This window comes from Leucoraja erinacea, chromosome 2 (assembly GCF_028641065.1).
Source record: "Leucoraja erinacea ecotype New England chromosome 2, Leri_hhj_1, whole genome shotgun sequence".
NCBI lineage: Eukaryota > Metazoa > Chordata > Chondrichthyes > Rajiformes > Rajidae > Leucoraja > Leucoraja erinaceus.
The window spans coordinates 138,646,596-138,665,944 of record NC_073378.1 but is presented as its reverse complement, the minus strand read 5'-3'; the positions used below and the strand labels follow the sequence as shown (position 1 = coordinate 138,665,944).

Genomic DNA, 19,349 nt, shown 5'->3' with positions numbered 1-19,349 from the left:
ACCCGTTAAACTCTACTCTTTGCGTGTTTTGTGCCAACCTGTTCTCTAGCCATAACAATACCTTACTCGCAATACCATGTGCTCAAATTTTGCACGCTAATCTCGTGTGTGGGACTTTGCAAAGGCGTTTTTTTTAATCCAGATATACCACATCCACTATCTCTCCCTTATCCATTCTGCGTGTTATATCCTCAATAAATTAGTCAAGCATGATTTCCCCTTTTAAAACCATGCTGACTTTGACCGATCCCGTCACTGCTTTCCGAATGCGTTGCTATTACATCTTTCATAATTCACTCAAGCATGTTCCCCGCTACCGATGTCAAGACAAGTGGACTATAATTCCCAGTTTTCTCTCAGCATCCTTTCTTAAAAAGTAGGGTTACATTAGCTGCACGCCAGTCCACATGAACTGATCCTGTAGTTCATTCCTGCACGTTGGCCGCATTGACTGGCTAGATGTTGCATGATCCTTACTCATGGGCATTGATTACCTGACTATTTCCACCGCAATCCGATTGTTCATCATTACATAACTTGAATTAACTTAAATTATAGATTAATGCATCTCCTTTCATTGAGGGGGAGGTGTAGCAAGACCTGGGCGTCCTTGTACACCGGTCACTGAAAGTTGGCGTGCAAGTACGGCAGGCAGTGAAGAACGCTAATGGAATGTTGGCTTTCATAACAAGAGGATTTCAGTATAGGCGAAAAGAGGTTCTTCTGCAATTCAATAGGGTTCTGGTGAGACCAGATCTGGGGTATTGTGTGCCGTTTTGGTCTCCTAATTTGAGGAAGGACATCCTTGTGATTGAGGCGGTGCAGCATAGGTTCACGAAATTGATCCCTGGGAAGGCGGGACTGTCATGCGAGGATTGATTAAAATGATTAGGATTGTATTCAGTGGAATTTAGAAGGAGGAGGGGGATCATATAGAAACATATAAAGTTCTAAAAGGATTGGGCTAGCTAGATGCAGGGAAACTGTTCCCAATGTTGGGCGAGTCTAGAACCAGGGGCCACAATCTTAGAATAAAGGGGAGGTAATTCAAGACTGAGGTGAGAAAACACGTTTTCACCCAGAGAGTTGTGAATTGATGGAATTCCCTGCCACAGAGCGCAGTGGAGGCCAAATCACTGGATGGATTTAAGAGAACGTTAGGTGGAGCTCTGGGGGCTAGTGTAGTCAAGGGATATGTGGAGAAGGCAGGCACGGGTGATTGATAGCGGACGATCAGCCATGATCACAACGAATGGCGGTGCTGGCTCGAAGGGCCCAATGGCCTCTTCCTGCACCTATGTTTCTATGTTTCTATGACCCCACTGCTATTGAGGTGCGATAAAGGCTCGTGTCATTGGATAACTGGACTACGGCTCTGAATCATTTTCTCTCGCATCTGGACTTAGATAGAGCTCTAGGGGCCAGTGGAATCTAGGGGGAGAAGGTAGACACGAGTTATTTATAGGGGACGATCAGCCATGATCACAACGAATGGCTGTGCAAGCTCGAAGGGGCGAATGGTCTTCTCCTGCACCTATTTTCTAGGTTTCAATGTTTCCATGGATCAGCGGAGAATAATTTTAATTTGAAGTGCAGTGAGATCATTGTTATCCTGCAGCAACTATCTTTTTCCCACTGATATTACCATTGCTCCAGTAACAGCGAAAATTTCAGAAGAAGTCAACGCTTGTGACTTGAGTCGGCGATTGCTTAAGAACACTTACAGTCTGTTGGAATTGCCATCGTTTTCCAGCGAGTCCCCGATGCGGAGCTCTGCTCCTAGGAGCTGGTCCGAGCAGCAGTCTGCTCTGTTGGTGATTCTTACATCTGTCACGTAATAGCTTTCTTTTAGATCGACTCTCCACCAAGGGTCCTTGGATTTCCTGGTGCGCGCGCATGAACCTTTCCAGAAGTCGCTGTCGCTGTTCCCGTCAATGGCTCCTTCAGCGCCTGCCCCTTCTTCCGTGCTGGACTGGGTCGGACTTGCTCCCCACGCCACGTTTTCTGTGGAGAGGGAACATCTCACTGAGCCGAAAGGCAAGATGCATTTAAGTGAAAGTAAGCTATAGCTCTCAGGTATAACGGATTCAAGGGATATTGGGGGGAAAAGCAGGAACAGGGTACTCATCAAGGACGAGTGCTCTGTTCAGAAAGGGCATATTTGTGATTCAGAAATCGGGTGTGCAAATGGACTTGGGAGTGCTGGTGCTGGATTCCTAATATGTTTATTTGCAAGTTGAACCGGTGTTAAGAAAGGCAAATTCATTCTTTGCATTTATTTCCAGAGAGCTAGAATGTTAAAGCAGGGGGGTAAAAGGCACTGGGCAGCGCGCATTTGTAATATTGTGAACAGTTTTCGGCCCCATATCTGAGATGTGCTGGCATTGTGGAGGGTCCAGTGGGGGATTACGAGAGTGATCGCTGGGATGATTACGGTAACATATGGAGACCCACTGACTGTTCCGGGCCCTGTATTCGCTGGAGCAGTAATGGATTATTGGGGATTTCATTGAATCTCATCGGACATTGAAAGGCTTGGATAGTGTGAATGTAGAGAGCACGTTCCCAGTTGTGGGGGAATCTAGGACCAGAGGGCACAGATTCAGAATAAGATGTCATGCCATTGAGAAAGAGACGAGGGGGGATGTGTTTTAGCCGGAAGGGACTAAATCTCGGTCTAACATGATTCCCTCCGTCCGGAAATTGTATCAGTGGCTGATATATTTTGTGGCTGAGAATGTCTCCACGTCTTGGCGAAGCGATGAGTCTACCTGTTCCAGTTCCCAATGGTAGATTCGCTCCCAATAGCAACGTACCTTTTTTTCCGGTTCTTGGCTGGATAGTCGTTCCAGGTATGGACGGTATTTTCGTTCCCTTTGTTGACTGGGGCGTCGTTTCCTTTCCAAATGAAGGCGGCTGTTTCTTTCCCTTTAGTGAAGGGGTATTGGTGGTGGTTAGCTTTTCCCTTTCGTGTGCGGAAGGGGGATACGTCTTCGGTTTTAACAAGGTATCGATGGTAGGAAGTATTGAAGTAAAGACCTCAACCTCGCACAAGGTCAAGATTTTATCCTGTCCCGGCAAGAAAATGTTCACATATCGACCGATGAATCCATCACAATTGAAGATAATTGTCGTCAAAGCAACGGAAACAACGGTCCCACAGCTGAAAGAGATGTTTGAAAGTGAGACTCCTCTATCTCGATCACTACGCAAAAGAAAGCATTTTTTAATCATCATCTGTCATGCATCTACCCACCAACTGAACCTATCCAAGTCACCGTGCATCCCCATAGCATCTTCCTGGTATCTCAAACTGCCACCCAGCTTATTGTCATCCGCATACTTCGAGATGTGACATTTAATTCCTTCGTCTAAGTCGTCAATATATATTGTTAATAAAGTGGGTCTCAGCACTGAACCTTGCGTAACCCCACTGCCTGCCATTCCGAAAAGGACCCGTTAAACTCTACTCTTTCCGTGTTTTGTGCCAACCTGTTCTCTAGCCATAACAATACCTTACTCGCAATACCATGTGCTCAAATTTTGCACGCTAATCTCGTGTGTGGGTCTTTACAAAGGCGTTTTTTTTTTAAATCCAGATATACCACATCCACTATCTCTCCCTTATCCATTCTGCGTGTTATATCCTCAATAAATTAGTCAAGCATGATTTCCCCTTTTAAAACCATGCTGACTTTGACCGATCCCGTCACTGCTTTCCGAATGCGTTGCTATTACATCTTTCATAATTCACTCAAGCATGTTCCCCGCTACCGATGTCAAGACAAGTGGACTATAATTCCCAGTTTTCTCTCAGCATCCTTTCTTAAAAAGTAGGGTTACATTAGCTGCACGCCAGTCCACATGAACTGATCCTGTAGTTCATTCCTGCACGTTGGCCGCATTGACTGGCTAGATGTTGCATGATCCTTACTCATGGGCATTGATTACCTGACTATTTCCACCGCAATCCGATTGTTCATCATTACATAACTTAAATTATAGATTAATGCATCTCCTTTCATTGAGGGGGAGGTGCAGCAAGACCTGGGCGTCCTTGTACACCGGTCACTGAAAGTTGGCGTGCAAGTACGGCAGGCAGTGAAGAACGCTAATGGAATGTTGGCTTTCATAACAAGAGGATTTCAGTATAGGCGAAAAGAGGTTCTTCTGCAATTCAATAGGGCTCTGGTGAGACCACATCTGGGGTATTGTGTGCCGTTTTGGTCTCCTAATTTGAGGAAGGACATCCTTGTGATTGAGGCGGTGCAGCATAGGTTCACGAAATTGATCCCTGGGAAGGCGGGACTGTCATGCGAGGATTGATTAAAATGATTAGGATTGTATTCAGTGGAATTTAGAAGGAGGAGGGGGATCATATAGAAACATATAAAGTTCTAAAAGGATTGGGCTAGCTAGATGCAGGGAAACTGTTCCCAATGTTGGGCGAGTCTAGAACCAGGGGCCACAATCTTAGAATAAAGGGGAGGTAATTCAAGACTGAGGTGAGAAAACACGTTTTCACCCAGAGAGTTGTGAATTGATGGAATTCCCTGCCACAGAGCGCAGTGGAGGCCAAATCACTGGATGGATTTAAGAGAACGTTAGGTGGAGCTCTGGGGGCTAGTGTAGTCAAGGGATATGTGGAGAAGGCAGGCACGGGTGATTGATAGCGGACGATCAGCCATGATCACAATGAATGGCGGTGCTGGCTCGAAGGGCCGAATGGCCTCTTCCTGCACCTATGTTTCTATGTTTCTATGACCCCACCGCTATTGAGGTGCGATAAAGGCTCGTGTCATTGGATAACTGGACTACGGCTCTGAATCATTTTCTCTCGCATCTGGACTTAGATAGAGCTCTAGGGGCCAGTGGAATCTAGGGGGAGAAGGTAGACACGAGTTATTTATAGGGGACGATCAGTCATGATCACAACGAATGGCTGTGCAAGCTCAAGGGGCGAATGGTCTTCTCCTGCACCTATTTTCTAGGTTTCAATGTTTCCATGGATCAGCGGAGAATAATTTTAATTTGATGTGCAGTGAGATCATTGTTATCCTGCAGCAACTATCTTTTTCCCACTGATATTACCATTGCTCCAGTAACAGCGAAAATTGCAGAAGAAGTCAACGCTTGTGACTTGAGTCGGCGATTGCTTAAGAACACTTACAGTCTGTTGGAATTGCCATCGTTTTCCAGCGAGTCCCCGATGCGGAGCTCTGCTCCTAGGAGCTGGTCCGAGCAGCAGTCTGCTCTGTTGGTGATTCTTACATCTGTCACGTAATAGCTTTCTTTTAGATCGACTCTCCACCAAGGGTCCTTGGATTTCCTGGTGCGCGCGCATGAACCTTTCCAGAAGTCGCTGTCGCTGTTCCCGTCAATGGCTCCTTCAGCGCCTGCCCCTTCTTCCGTGCTGGACTGGGTCGGACTTGCTCCCCCCGCCACGTTTTCTGTGGAGAGGGAACATCTCACTGAGCCGAAAGGCAAGATGCATTTAAGTGAAAGTAAGCTATAGCTCTCGGGTATAACGGATTCAAGGGATATTGGGGGAAAAAGCAGGAACAGGGTACTCATCAAGGACGAGTGCTCTGTTCAGAAAGGGCATATTTGTGATTCAGAAATCGGGTGTGCAAATGGACTTGGGAGTGCTGGTGCTGGATTCCCAATATGTTTATTTGCAAGTTGAACCGGTGTTAAGAAAGGCAAATTCATTATTTGCATTTATATCCAGAGAGCTAGAATGTTAAAGCAGGGGGGTAAAAGGCACTGGGCAGCGCGCATTTGTAATATTGTGAACAGTTTTCGGCCCCATATCTGAGATGTGCTGGCACTGTGGAGGGTCCAGTGGGGGATTACGAGAGTGATCGCTGGGATGATTACGGTAACATATGGAGATCCACTGACTGTTCCGTGCCCTGTATTCGCTGGAGCAGTAATGGATTATTGGGGATTTCATTGAATCTTATCGGACATTGAAAGGCTTGGATAGTGTGAATGTAGAGAGCACGTTCCCAGTTGTGGGGGAATCTAGGACCAGAGGGCACAGATTCAGAATAAGATGTCATGCCATTGAGAAAGAGACGAGGGGGGATGTGTTTTAGCCGGTAGGGACTAAATCTCGGTCTAACATGATTCCCTCCGTCCGGAAATTGTATCAGTGGCTGATATATTTTGTGGCTGAGAATGTCTCCACGTCTTGGCGAAGCGATGAGTCTACCTGTTCCAGTTCCCAATGGTAGATTCGCTCCCAATAGCAACGTACCTTTTTTTCCGGTTCTTGGCTGGATAGTCGTTCCAGGTATGGACGGTATTTTCGTTCCCTTTGTTGACTGGGGCGTCGTTTCCTTTCCAAATGAAGGCGGCTGTTTCTTTCCCTTTAGTGAAGGGGTATTGGTGGTGGTTAGCTTTTCCCTTTCGTGTGCGGAAGGGGGATACGTCTTCGGTTTTAACAAGGTATCGATGGTAGGAAGTATTGAAGTAAAGACCTCAACCTCGCACAAGGTCAAGATTTTATCCTGTCCCGGCAAGAAAATGTTCACATATCGACCGATGAATCCATCACAATTGAAGATAATTGTCGTCAAAGCAACGGAAACAACGGTCCCACAGCTGAAAGAGATGTTTGAAAGTGAGACTCCTCTATCTCGATCACTACGCAAAAGAAAGCATTTTTTAATCATCATCTGTCATGCATCTGCCCACCAACTGAACCTATCCAAGTCACCGTGCATCCCCATAGCATCTTCCTGGTATCTCAAACTGCCACCCAGCGTTTTGTCATCCGCATACTTCGAGATGTGACATTTAATTCCTTCGTCTAAGTCGTCAATATATATTGTAAATAAAGTGGGTCTCAGCACTGAACCTTGCGTAACCCCACTGCCTGCCATTCCGAAAAGGACCCGTTAAACTCTACTCTTTGCGTGTTTTGTGCCAACCTGTTCTCTAGCCATAACAATACCTTACTCGCAATACCATGTGCTCAAATTTTGCACGCTAATCTCGTGTGTGGGTCTTTACAAAGGCGTTTTTTTTTAAATCCAGATATACCACATCCACTATCTCTCCCTTATCCATTCTGCGTGTTATATCCTCAATAAATTAGTCAAGCATGATTTCCCCTTTTAAAACCATGCTGACTTTGACCGATCCCGTCACTGCTTTCCGAATGCGTTGCTATTACATCTTTCATAATTCACTCAAGCATGTTCCCCGCTACCGATGTCAAGACAAGTGGACTATAATTCCCAGTTTTCTCTCAGCATCCTTTCTTAAAAAGTAGGGTTACATTAGCTGCACGCCAGTCCACATGAACTGATCCTGTAGTTCATTCCTGCACGTTGGCCGCATTGACTGGCTAGATGTTGCATGATCCTTACTCATGGGCATTGATTACCTGACTATTTCCACCGCAATCCGATTGTTCATCATTACATAACTTGAATTAACTTAAATTATATATTAATGCATCTCCTTTCATTGAGGGGGAGGTGTAGCAAGACCTGGGCGTCCTTGTACACCGGGCACTGAAAGTTGGCGTGCAAGTACGGCAGGCAGTGAAGAACGCTAATGGAATGTTGGCTTTCATAACAAGAGGATTTCAGTATAGGCGAAAAGAGGTTCTTCTGCAATTCAATAGCGCTCTGGTGAGACCACATCTGGGGTATTGTGTGCCGTTTTGGTCTCCTAATTTGAGGAAGGACATCCTTGTGATTGAGGCGGTGCAGCATAGGTTCACGAAATTGATCCCTGGGAAGGCGGGACTGTCATGCGAGGATTGATTAAAATGATTAGGATTGTATTCAGTGGAATTTAGAAGGAGGAGGGGGATCATATAGAAACATATAAAGTTCTAAAAGGATTGGGCTATCTAGATGCAGGGAAACTGTTCCCAATGTTGGGCGAGTCTAGAACCAGGGGCCACAATCTTAGAATAAAGGGGAGGTAATTCAAGACTGAGGTGAGAAAACACGTTTTCACCCAGAGAGTTGTGAATTGATGGAATTCCCTGCCACAGAGCGCAGTGGAGGCCAAATCACTGGATGGATTTAAGAGAACGTTAGGTGGAGCTCTGGGGGCTAGTGTAGTCAAGGGATATGTGGAGAAGGCAGGCACGGGTGATTGATAGCGGACGATCAGCCATGATCACAATGAATGGCGGTGCTGGCTCGAAGGGCCGAATGGCCTCTTCCTGCACCTATGTTTCTATGTTTCTATGACCCCACCGCTATTGAGGTGCGATAAAGGCTCGTGTCATTGGATAACTGGACTACGGCTCTGAATCATTTTCTCTCGCATCTGGACTTAGATAGAGCTCTAGGGGCCAGTGGAATCTAGGGGGAGAAGGTAGACACGAGTTATTTATAGGGGACGATCAGTCATGATCACAACGAATGGCTGTGCAAGCTCAAGGGGCGAATGGTCTTCTCCTGCACCTATTTTCTAGGTTTCAATGTTTCCATGGATCAGCGGAGAATAATTTTAATTTGATGTGCAGTGACATCATTGTTATCCTGCAGCAACTATCTTTTTCCCACTGATATTACCATTGCTCCAGTAACAGCGAAAATTGCAGAAGAAGTCAACGCTTGTGACTTGAGTCGGCGATTGCTTAAGAACACTTACAGTCTGTTGGAATTGCCATCGTTTTCCAGCGAGTCCCCGATGCGGAGCTCTGCTCCTAGGAGCTGGTCCGAGCAGCAGTCTGCTCTGTTGGTGATTCTTACATCTGTCACGTAATAGCTTTCTTTTAGATCGACTCTCCACCAAGGGTCCTTGGATTTCCTGGTGCGCGCGCATGAACCTTTCCAGAAGTCGCTGTCGCTGTTCCCGTCAATGGCTCCTTCAGCGCCTGCCCCTTCTTCCGTGCTGGACTGGGTCGGACTTGCTCCCCACGCCACGTTTTCTGTGGAGAGGGAACATCTCACTGAGCCGAAAGGCAAGATGCATTTAAGTGAATGTAAGCTATAGCTCTCAGGTATAACGGATTCAAGGGATATTGGGGGGAAAAAGCAGGAACAGGGTACTCATCAAGGACGAGTGCTCTGTTCAGAAAGGGCATATTTGTGATTCAGAAATCGGGTGTGCAAATGGACTTGGGAGTGCTGGTGCTGGATTCCCAATATGTTTATTTGCAAGTTGAACCGGTGTTAAGAAAGGCAAATTCATTATTTGCATTTATATCCAGAGAGCTAGAATGTTATAGCAGGGGGGTAAAAGGCACTGGGCAGCGCGCATTTGTAATATTGTGAACGGTTTTCGGCCCCATATCTGAGATGTGCTGGCATTGTGGAGGGTCCATGGGGGATTACGAGAGTGATCGCTGGGATGATTACGGTAACATATGGAGATCCACTGACTGTTCCGGGCCCTGTATTCGCTGGAGCAGTAATGGATTATTGGGGATTTCATTGAATCTTATCGGACATTGAAAGGCTTGGATAGTGTGAATGTAGAGAGCACGTTCCCAGTTGTGGGGGAATCTAGGACCAGAGGGCACAGATTCAGAATAAGATGTCATGCCATTGAGAAAGAGACGAGGGGGGATGTGTTTTAGCCGGAAGGGACTAAATCTCGGTCTAACATGATTCCCTCCGTCCGGAAATTGTATCAGTGGCTGATATATTTTGTGGCTGAGAATGTCTCCACGTCTTGGCGAAGCGATGAGTCTACCTGTTCTAGTTCCCAATGGTAGATTCGCTCCCAATAGCAACGTACCTTTTTTTCCGGTTCTTGGCTGGATAGTCGTTCCAGGTATGGACGGTATTTTCGTTCCCTTTGTTGACTGGGGCGTCGTTTCCTTTCCAAATGAAGGCGGCTGTTTCTTTCCCTTTAGTGAAGGGGTATTGGTGGTGGTTAGCTTTTCCCTTTCGTGTGCGGAAGGGGGATACGTCTTCGGTTTTAACAAGGTATCGATGGTAGGAAGTATTGAAGTAAAGACCTCAACCTCGCACAAGGTCAAGGTTTTATCCTGTCCCGGCAAGAAAATGTTCACATATCGACCGATGAATCCATCACAATTGAAGATAATTGTCGTCAAAGCAACGGAAACAACGGTCCCACAGCTGAAAGAGATGTTTGAAAGTGAGACTCCTCTATCTCGATCACTACGCAAAAGAAAGCATTTTTTTAATCATCATCTGTCATGCATCTGCCCACCAACTGAACCTATCCAAGTCACCGTGCATCCCCATAGCATCTTCCTGGTATCTCAAACTGCCACCCAGCGTTTTGTCATCCGCATACTTCGAGATGTGACATTTAATTCCTTCGTCTAAGTCGTCAATATATATTGTAAATAAAGTGGGTCTCAGCACTGAACCTTGCGTAACCCCACTGCCTGCCATTCCGAAAAGGACCCGTTAAACTCTACTCTTTGCGTGTTTTGTGCCAACCTGTTCTCTAGCCATAACAATACCTTACTCGCAATACCATGTGCTCAAATTTTGCACGCTAATCTCGTGTGTGGGACTTTGCAAAGGCGTTTTTTTTAATATCCAGATATACCACATCCACTATCTCTCCCTTATCCATTCTGCGTGTTATATCCTCAATAAATTAGTCAAGCATGATTTCCCCTTTTAAATCCATGCTGACTTTGACCGATCCTGTCACTGCTTTCCGAATGCGTTGCTATTACATCTTTCATAATTCACTCAAGCATGTTCCCCGCTACCGATGTCAAGACAAGTGGACTATAATTCCCAGTTTTCTCTCAGCATCCTTTGTTAAAAAGTAGGGTTACATTAGCTGCACGCCAGTCCACATGAACTGATCCTGTAGTTCATTCCTGCACGTTGGCCGCATTGACTGGCTAGATGTTGCATGATCCTTACTCATGGGCATTGATTACCTGACTATTTCCACCGCAATCCGATTGTTCATCATTACATAACTTAAATTATAGATTAATGCATCTCCTTTCATTGAGGGGGGGGGGGGTGTAGCAAGACCTGGGCGTCCTTGTACACCGGTCACTGAAAGTTGGCGTGCAAGTACGGCAGGCAGTGAAGAACGCTAATGGAATGTTGGCTTTCATAACAAGAGGATTTCAGTATAGGCGAAAAGAGGTTCTTCTGCAATTCAATAGGGCTCTGGTGAGACCACATCTGGGGTATTGTGTGCCGTTTTGGTCTCCTAATTTGAGGAAGGACATCCTTGTGATTCAGGCGGTGCAGCATAGGTTCACGAAATTGATCCCTGGGAAGGCGGGACTGTCATGCGAGGATTGATTAAAATGATTAGGATTGTATTCAGTGGAATTTAGAAGGAGGAGGGGGATCATATAGAAACATATAAAGTTCTAAAAGGATTGGGCTATCTAGATGCAGGGAAACTGTTCCCAATGTTGGGCGAGTCTAGAACCAGGGGCCACAATCTTAGAATAAAGGGGAGGTAATTCAAGACTGAGGTGAGAAAACACGTTTTCACCCAGAGAGTTGTGAATTGATGGAATTCCCTGCCACAGAGCGCAGTGGAGGCCAAATCACTGGATGGATTTAAGAGAACGTTAGGTGGAGCTCTCGGGGCTAGTGTAGTCAAGGGATATGTGGAGAAGGCAGGCACGGGTGATTGATAGCGGACGATCAGCCATGATCACAATGAATGGCGGTGCTGGCTCGAAGGGCCGAATGGCCTCTTCATGCACCTATGTTTCTATGTTTCTATGACCCCACTGCTATTGAGGTGCGATAAAGGCTCGTGTCATTGGATAACTGGACTACGGCTCTGAATCATTTTCTCTCGCATCTGGACTTAGATAGAGCTCTAGGGGCCAGTGGAATCTAGGGGGAGAAGGTAGACACGAGTTATTTATAGGGGACGATCAGTCATGATCACAACGAATGGCTGTGCAAGCTCAAGGGGCGATTGGTCTTCTCCTGCACCTATTTTCTAGGTTTCAATGTTTCCATGGATCAGCGGAGAATAATTTTAATTTGATGTGCAGTGACATCATTGTTATCCTGCAGCAACTATCTTTTTCCCACTGATATTACCATTGCTCCAGTGACAGCGAAAATTGCAGAAGAAGTCCCAGGGAGCCGTTGCCGAGAGAGGGGAGGAGTACCTGCGCTGTAAGTACAAAATACACCGCGGGGCTTGTTTCCACAGAGGCCCAGGGAGCCGTTGGTGAGAGGGGAGGAGTACCTGCGCTGTAAGTATAAAATACACCGCGGGGCTTGTTTCCACAGAGGCCCAGGGAGCCGTTGGTGAGAGGGGAGGAGTACCTGCGCTGTAAGTATAAAATACACCGCGGGGCTTGTTTCCACAGAGGCCCAGGGAGCCGTTGCCGAGAGAGGGGAGGAGTACCGCTGTAAGTATAAAATACACCGCGGGGCTTGTTTCCACAGAGGCCCAGGGAGCCGTTGGTGAGAGGGGAGGAGTACCTGCGCTGTAAGTATAAAATACACCGCGGGGCTTGTTTCCACAGAGGCCCAGGGAGCCGTTGGTGAGAGGGGAGGAGTACCTGCGCTGTAAGTATAAAATACACCGCGGGGCTTGTTTCCACAGAGGCCCAGGGAGCCGTTGGTGAGAGGGGAGGAGTACCTGCGCTGTAACCTGCGACCAAAACGCAAACGTTCCAGAGAAGGAGTCTGGGGGAAGCCTCTGATTGGTTTACATTTTTACATTTTTGCCTTTAGGCTAAGGATTCTGGGAGATAAGGATTCTGGGAGATAAGGATTCTGGGAGATAAGGATTCTGGGAGATAAGGGTACAGTATTTATTAGTAAAGTTTAACAGATAAAGTTTTGTGTTTTTCAATATTTAATATAGTTAAATTGGGAGTAGGATATGTCGGTGGAGATTGGCCCCGTGGTTTGCTCAGCCTGCAACATGTGGGAGATCAGGGATATGGTCGGTGTCCCTGGTGACTATGTTTGCAGGAAGTGTGTACAGCTGCAGCTCCTGGCAGACCGCATTGAACGATTGGAGCTGCGGTTGGATTCATACTGGAGCATCCACGACACTGAGAAAGTCGTGGACAGCACGTACAGTGAGTTGGTCACACCGCAGGTAAAAGGTAAGAGGACGGAAGGGGAACGGGTGGCCAATAGTCAGCAAAGCAGTAGGCAGGTAGTGCAGGAGTCCCCTGCAGTCATCTCCCTCCTAAACAGGTATACCATTTTGGAAACTGTTGAGGGAGATTGCTCATCAGGGGAATGCAGCAGCAGCCAAGTTCATGGCACCATGGGTGGCTCTGCGGCACATGAGGGGGGGGGGGGGAAAGAGTGGAAGGGCAATAGTAATAGGGGATTCAATTGTCAGGGGAATAGATAGGCGTTTCTGCGGCCGCAAAAGAGACTCCAGGATGGTATGTTGCCTCCCTGGTGCAAGGGTCAGGGATGTCACTGAACGGCTGCAGAACATTCTGGAGGGGGAGGGTGAACAGCCAGTTGTCGTGGTGCATATTGGCACCAACGATATAGGTAAAAAAAGGGATGAGGTCCTAAAGGATGAATTTAGGGAGCTAGGAGATAAGCTTAAAAGTAGGACCTCAAAGGTAATAATCTCTGGATTACTACCAGTACCACGGGCCAGTCAGAGCAGAAATAGGAGGATATTGCAGATGAATACGTGGCTTGAAAAATGGTGCAAGGGGGAGGGATTAAAATTTTTAGGGCATTGGAACCAGTTCTGGGGGAGGTGGGACCAGTACAAACAGGACGGTCTGCACCTGGAATGGAATGGAACCAATGTCCTTGGGGGGGTGTGTGCTACTGCTGTCGGGGAGGATTTAAACTAATGTGGCAGGGGGATGGGTACAAGAGCAGAGGGGCAGGGGGGTGTAAAATGAAGGTAGAAGCAATAGGTAGCAAGGTGAAAAGTAAAAGTGGCAGGCAGACAAAACCAGGGCAAAAATCAAAAAGGGCCACTTTTCAACATAATTGTATAAGGGGTAAGAGCGTTGTAAAAACAAGCCTGAAGGCTTTGTGTCTCAATGCAAGGAGTATTCGTAATAAGGTGGATGAGTTGAACGTGCAGATAGCCATTAATGATTATGATATAGTTGGGATCACGGAGACATGGCTCCAGGGTGACCAAGGCTGGGAGCTGAACATCCCGGGATATTCAATATTCAGGAGGGATAGAGAGAAAGGAAAAGGAGGTGGGGTAGTGTTGCAGGTTAGAGAGGAGATTAACGCAATGGAAAGGAAGGACATTAGTTTGGAGGATGTGGAATCGGTATGGGTAGAGCTGCGAAACAATAAGGGGCAGAAAACGCTGGTGGGTGTTGTGTACAGGCCACCTAACAGTAGTAGTGAAGTTGGGGATGGCATCAAACAGGAAATTAGAAATGCTTGCGACAAAGGCAAAGCAGTTATAATGGGTGACTTCAATCTACATATAGATTGGGTGAATCAAACTGGCAGGGGTGCTGAGGAAGAGGATTTCTTGGAATGTATACGGGATAGTTATCTAAACCAACATGTAGAGGAACCAACGAGAGAGCTGGCTATTTTAGACTGGGTATTGAGTAATGAGGAAGGGTTAGTTAGTAGTCTTGTTGTGCGTGGCCCCTTGGGCAAGAGTGACCATAATATGGTTGAGTTCTTCATTAGGATGGAGAGTGACATTGTTAATTCAGAAACAATGGTTTTGAACTTAAAGAAAGGTAACTTTGAGGGTATGAGACGTGAATTGGCCAAGATTGACTGGCAATTAATTCTAAAAGGGTTGACGGTGGATATGCAATGGAAGGCATTTAAAGACTGCATGGATGAACTACAAAAATTGTTCATCCCAGTTTGGCAAAATAATAAATCAGGGAAGGTAGTGCATCCATGGATAACAAGGGAAATCAGGGATAGTATCAAAGCAAAGGATGATGCGTACAAACTAGCCAGAAAAAGCAGCATACCGGAGGACTGGGAGAAATTCAGAGACCAGCAGAGGAGGACGAAGGGCTTAATTAGAAAAGGAAAAATGGATTATGAAAGAAAACTGGCAGTGAACATAAAATCTGACTACAAAAGTTTTTATAGATATGTGAAAAGAAAGAGATTAGTTAAAACAAATGTAGGTCCCTTGCAGTCAGAAACAGGTGAGTTGATCATGGGGAACCAGGATATGGCGGACCAATTGAATAACTACTTTGGTTCCGTCTTCACTAAGGAAGACATAAATGATCTGCCGGAAATAGCAGGGGCCCGCGAGGAATTGAGTGAAATCCAGGTTAGTCGGGAAGTGGTGTTGGGTAAATTGAATGGATTAAAGGCCGATAAATCCCCAGGGCCAGATAGGCTGCATCCTAGAGTACTTAAGGAAGTAGCTCCAGAAATAGTGGATGCATTAGTAATAATCTTTCAAAACTCCTTAGATTCTGGAGTAGTTCCAGAGGATTGGCGGGTAGCAAACGTAACCCCACTTTTTAAGAAGGGAGGGAGAGAGAAAACGGGGAATTACAGACCAGTTAGCCTAACATCGGTAGTGGGGAAACTGCTAGAGTCAGTTATTAAAGATGGGATAGCAGCACATTTAGAAAGTGGTGAAATCATTGGACAAAGTCAGCATGGATTTACGAAAGGTAAATCATGTCTGACGAATCTTATAGAATTTTTCGAGGATGTAACTAGTAGCGTGGATAGGGGAGAACCAGTGGATGTGGTGTATCTGGACTTCCAGAAGGCTTTCGACAAGGTCCCACATAAGAGATTAGTATACAAACTTAAAGCACATGGCATTGGGGGTTCAGTATTGATGTGGATAGAGAACTGGCTGGCAAACAGGAAGCAAAGAGTAGGAGTAAACGGGTCCTTTTCACAATGGCAGGCAGTGACTAGTGGGGTACCGCAAGGCTCAGTACTGGGACCCCAGCTATTTACAATATATATTAATGATCTGGATGAGGGAATTGAAGGCAATATCTCCAAGTTTGCGGATGACACTAAGCTGGGGGGCAGTGTTAGGTGTGAGGAGGATGCTAGGAGACTGCAAGGTGACTTGGATAGGCTGGGTGAGTGGGCAAATGTTTGGCAGATGCAGTTTAATGTGGATAAATGTGAGGTTATCCATCTTGGTGCCAAAAAAACGGGAAAGCAGATTATTATCTAAACGGTGGCCGATTGGGAAACGGGGAGATGCAGCGAGACCTGGGTGTCATGGTACACCAGTCATTGAAGGTAGGCATGCAGGTGCAGCAGGCAGTAAAGAAAGCGAATGGCATGTTGGCCTTCATAGCAAGAGGATTTGAGTATAGGAGCAGGGAGGTTCTACTGCAGTTGTATAGGGTCTTGGTGAGACCACACCTGGAGTATTGCGTGCAGTTTTGGTCTCCAAATCTGAGGAAGGACATTATTGCCATAGAGGGAGTGCAGAGAAGGTTCACCAGACTGATTCCTGGGATGTCAGGACTGTCTTATGAAGAAAGACTGGATAGACTTGGTTTATACTCTCTAGAGTTTAGGAGATTGAGAGGGGATCTTATAGAAACTTACAAAATTCTTAAGGGGTTGGACAGGCTAGATGCAGGAAGATTGTTTCCGATGTTGGGGAAGTCCAGGACAAGGGGTCACAGCTTAAGGATAAGGGGGAAATCCTTTAAAAAACCGAGATGAGGAGACCTTTTTTCACACAGAGAGTGGTGAATCTCTGGAACTCTCTGCCACAGAGGGTAGTTGAGGCCAGTTCATTGGCTATATTTAAGAGGGAGTTAGATGTGGCCCTTGTGGCCAAGGGGATCAGAGGGTATGGAGAAAAGGCAGGTACGGGATACTGAGTTGGATGATCAGCCATGATCATATTAAATGGCGGTGCAGGTTCGAAGGGCCGAATGGCCTACTCCTGCACCTAATTTCTATGTTTCTATGTTTCTAAGTCAACGCTTGTGACTTGACTCGGCGATTGCTTAAGAACACTTACAGTCTGTTGGAATTGCCATCGTTTTCCAGCGAGTCCCCGATGCGGAGCTCTGCTCCTAGGAGCTGGTCCGAGCAGCAGTCTGCTCTGTTGGTGATTCTTACTTCTGTCACGTAATAGCTTTCTTTTAGATCGACTCTCCACCAAGGGTCCTTGGATTTCCTGGTGCGCGCGCATGAACCTTTCCAGAAGTCGCTGTCGCTGTTCCCGTCAATGGCTCCTTCAGCGCCTGCCCCTTCTTCCGTGCTGGACTGGGTCGGACTTGCTCCCCACGCCACGTTTTCTGTGGAGAGGGAACATCTCACTGAGCCGAAAGGCAAGATGCATTTAAGTGAATGTAAGCTATAGCTCTCAGGTATAACGGATTCAAGGGATATTGGGGGGAAAAGCAGGAACAGGGTACTCATCAAGGACGAGTGCTCTGTTCAGGAAGGGCATATTTGTGATTCAGAAATCGGGTGTGCAAATGGACTTGGGAGTGCTGGTGCTGGATTCCCAATATGTTTATTTGCAAGTTGAACCGGTGTTAAGAAAGGCAAATTCATTATTTGCATTTATATCCAGAGAGCTAGAATGTTAAAGCAGGGGGGTAAAAGGCACTGGGCAGCGCGCATTTGTAATATTGTGAACGGTTTTCGGCCCCATATCTGAGATGTGCTGGCATTGTGGAGGGTCCAGTGGGGGATTACGAGAGTGAGCGCTGGGATGATTACGGTAACATATGGAGATCCACCGACTGTTCCGGGCCCTGTATTCGCTGGAGTAGTAATGGATTATTGGGGATTTCATTGAATCTTATCGGACATAGAAAAGCTTGGATAGTGTGAATGTAGAGAGCACGTTCCCAGTTGTGGGGGAATCTAGGACCAGAGGGCACAGATTCAGAATAAGATGTCATGCCATTGAGAAAGAGACGAGGGGGGATGTGTTTTAGCCGGAAGGGACTAAATCTCGGTCTAACATGATTCCCTCCGTCCGGAAATTGTATCAGTGGCTGATATATTTTGTGGCTGAGAATGTCTCCACGTCTTGGCGAAGCGATGAGTCTACCTGTTCCAGTTCCCAATGGTAGATTCGCTCCCAATAGCAACGTACCTTTTTTTCCGGTTCTTGGCTGGATAGTCGTTCCAGGTATGGACGGTATTTTCGTTCCCTTTGTTGACTGGGGCGTCGTTTCCTTTCCAAATGAAGGCGGCTGTTTCTTTCCCTTTAGTGATGGGGTATTGGTGGTGGTTAGCTTTTCCCTTTCGTGTGCGGAAGGGGGATACGTCTTCGGTTTTAACAAGGTATCGATGGTAGGAAGTATTGAAGTAAAGACCTCAACCTCGCACAAGGTCAAGATTTTATCCTGTCCCGGCAAGAAAATGTTCACATATCGACCGATGAATCCATCACAATTGAAGATAATTGTCGTCAAAGCAACGGAAACAACGGTCCCACAGCTGAAAGAGATGTTTGAAAGTGAGACTCCTCTATCTCGATCACTACGCAAAAGAATGCATTTTTTTAATCATCATCTGTCATGCATCTGCCCACCAACTGAACCTATCCAAGTCACCGTGCATCCCCATAGCATCTTCCTGGTATCTCAAACTGCCACCCAGCTTTTTGTCATCCGCATACTTCGAGATGTGACATTTAATTCCTTCGTCTAAGTCGTCAATATATATTGTAAATAAAGTGGGTCTCAGCACTGAACCTTGCGTTACCCCACTGCCTGCCATTCCGAAAAGGACCCGTTAAACTCTACTCTTTGCGTGTTCTGTGCCAACCTGTTCTCTAGCCATAACAATACCTTAGTCGCAATACCATGTGCTCAAATTTTGCACGCTAATCTCGTGTGTGGGACTTTGCAAAGGCGTTTTTTTTTTTAATATCCAGATATACCACATCCACTATCTCTCCCTTATCCATTCTGCGTGTTATATCCTCAATAAATTAGTCAAGCATGATTTCCCCTTTTAAATCCATGCTGACTTTGACCGATCCTGTCACTGCTTTCCGAATGCGTTGCTATTACATCTCTAATAATTCACTCAAGCATGTTCCCCGCTACCGATGTCAAGACAAGTGGACTATAATTCCCAGTTTTCTCTCAGCATCCTTTCTTAAAAAGTAGGGTTACATTAGCTGCACGCCAGTCCACATGAACTGATCCTGTAGTTCATTCCTGCACGTTGGCCGCATTGACTGGCTAGATGTTGCATGATCCTTACTCATGGGCATTGATTACCTGACTATTTCCACCGCAATCAGATTGTTCATCATTACATAACTTGAATTAACTTAAATTATATATTAATGCATCTCCTTTCATTGAGGGGGAGGTGCAGCAAGACCTGGGCGTCCTTGTACACCGGTCACTGAAAGTTGGCGTGCAAGTACGGCAGGCAGTGAAGAACGCTAATGGAATGTTGGCTTTCATAACAAGAGGATTTCAGTATAGGCGAAAAGAGGTTCTTCTGCAATTCAATAGGGCTCTGGTGAGACCA

The 19,349-nt window shown here is 46.3% G+C and overlaps 1 protein-coding gene across 1 annotated transcript; it reads right to left on the bottom strand.

Annotated features, from left to right (window-relative positions):
- Positions 1–769: 769 nt before the first annotated feature.
- On the bottom strand, positions 770–19,063 carry LOC129706209 (uncharacterized). Its single transcript, XM_055650276.1, has 10 exons — positions 16,861–19,063; positions 9,370–10,115; positions 8,626–9,025; positions 7,397–7,400; positions 5,881–6,683; positions 5,689–5,735; positions 5,171–5,588; positions 4,704–4,742; positions 2,451–3,127; positions 770–2,142 (listed from the first exon to the last, which is right to left on the bottom strand). Exons 1-10 carry the CDS (start codon positions 17,262–17,264, stop codon positions 1,721–1,723), a joined length of 3,960 nt encoding a protein of 1,319 aa, XP_055506251.1. The 5' UTR covers positions 17,265–19,063; the 3' UTR covers positions 770–1,720.
- Between the last annotated feature and the right edge of the window lie 286 nt (positions 19,064–19,349).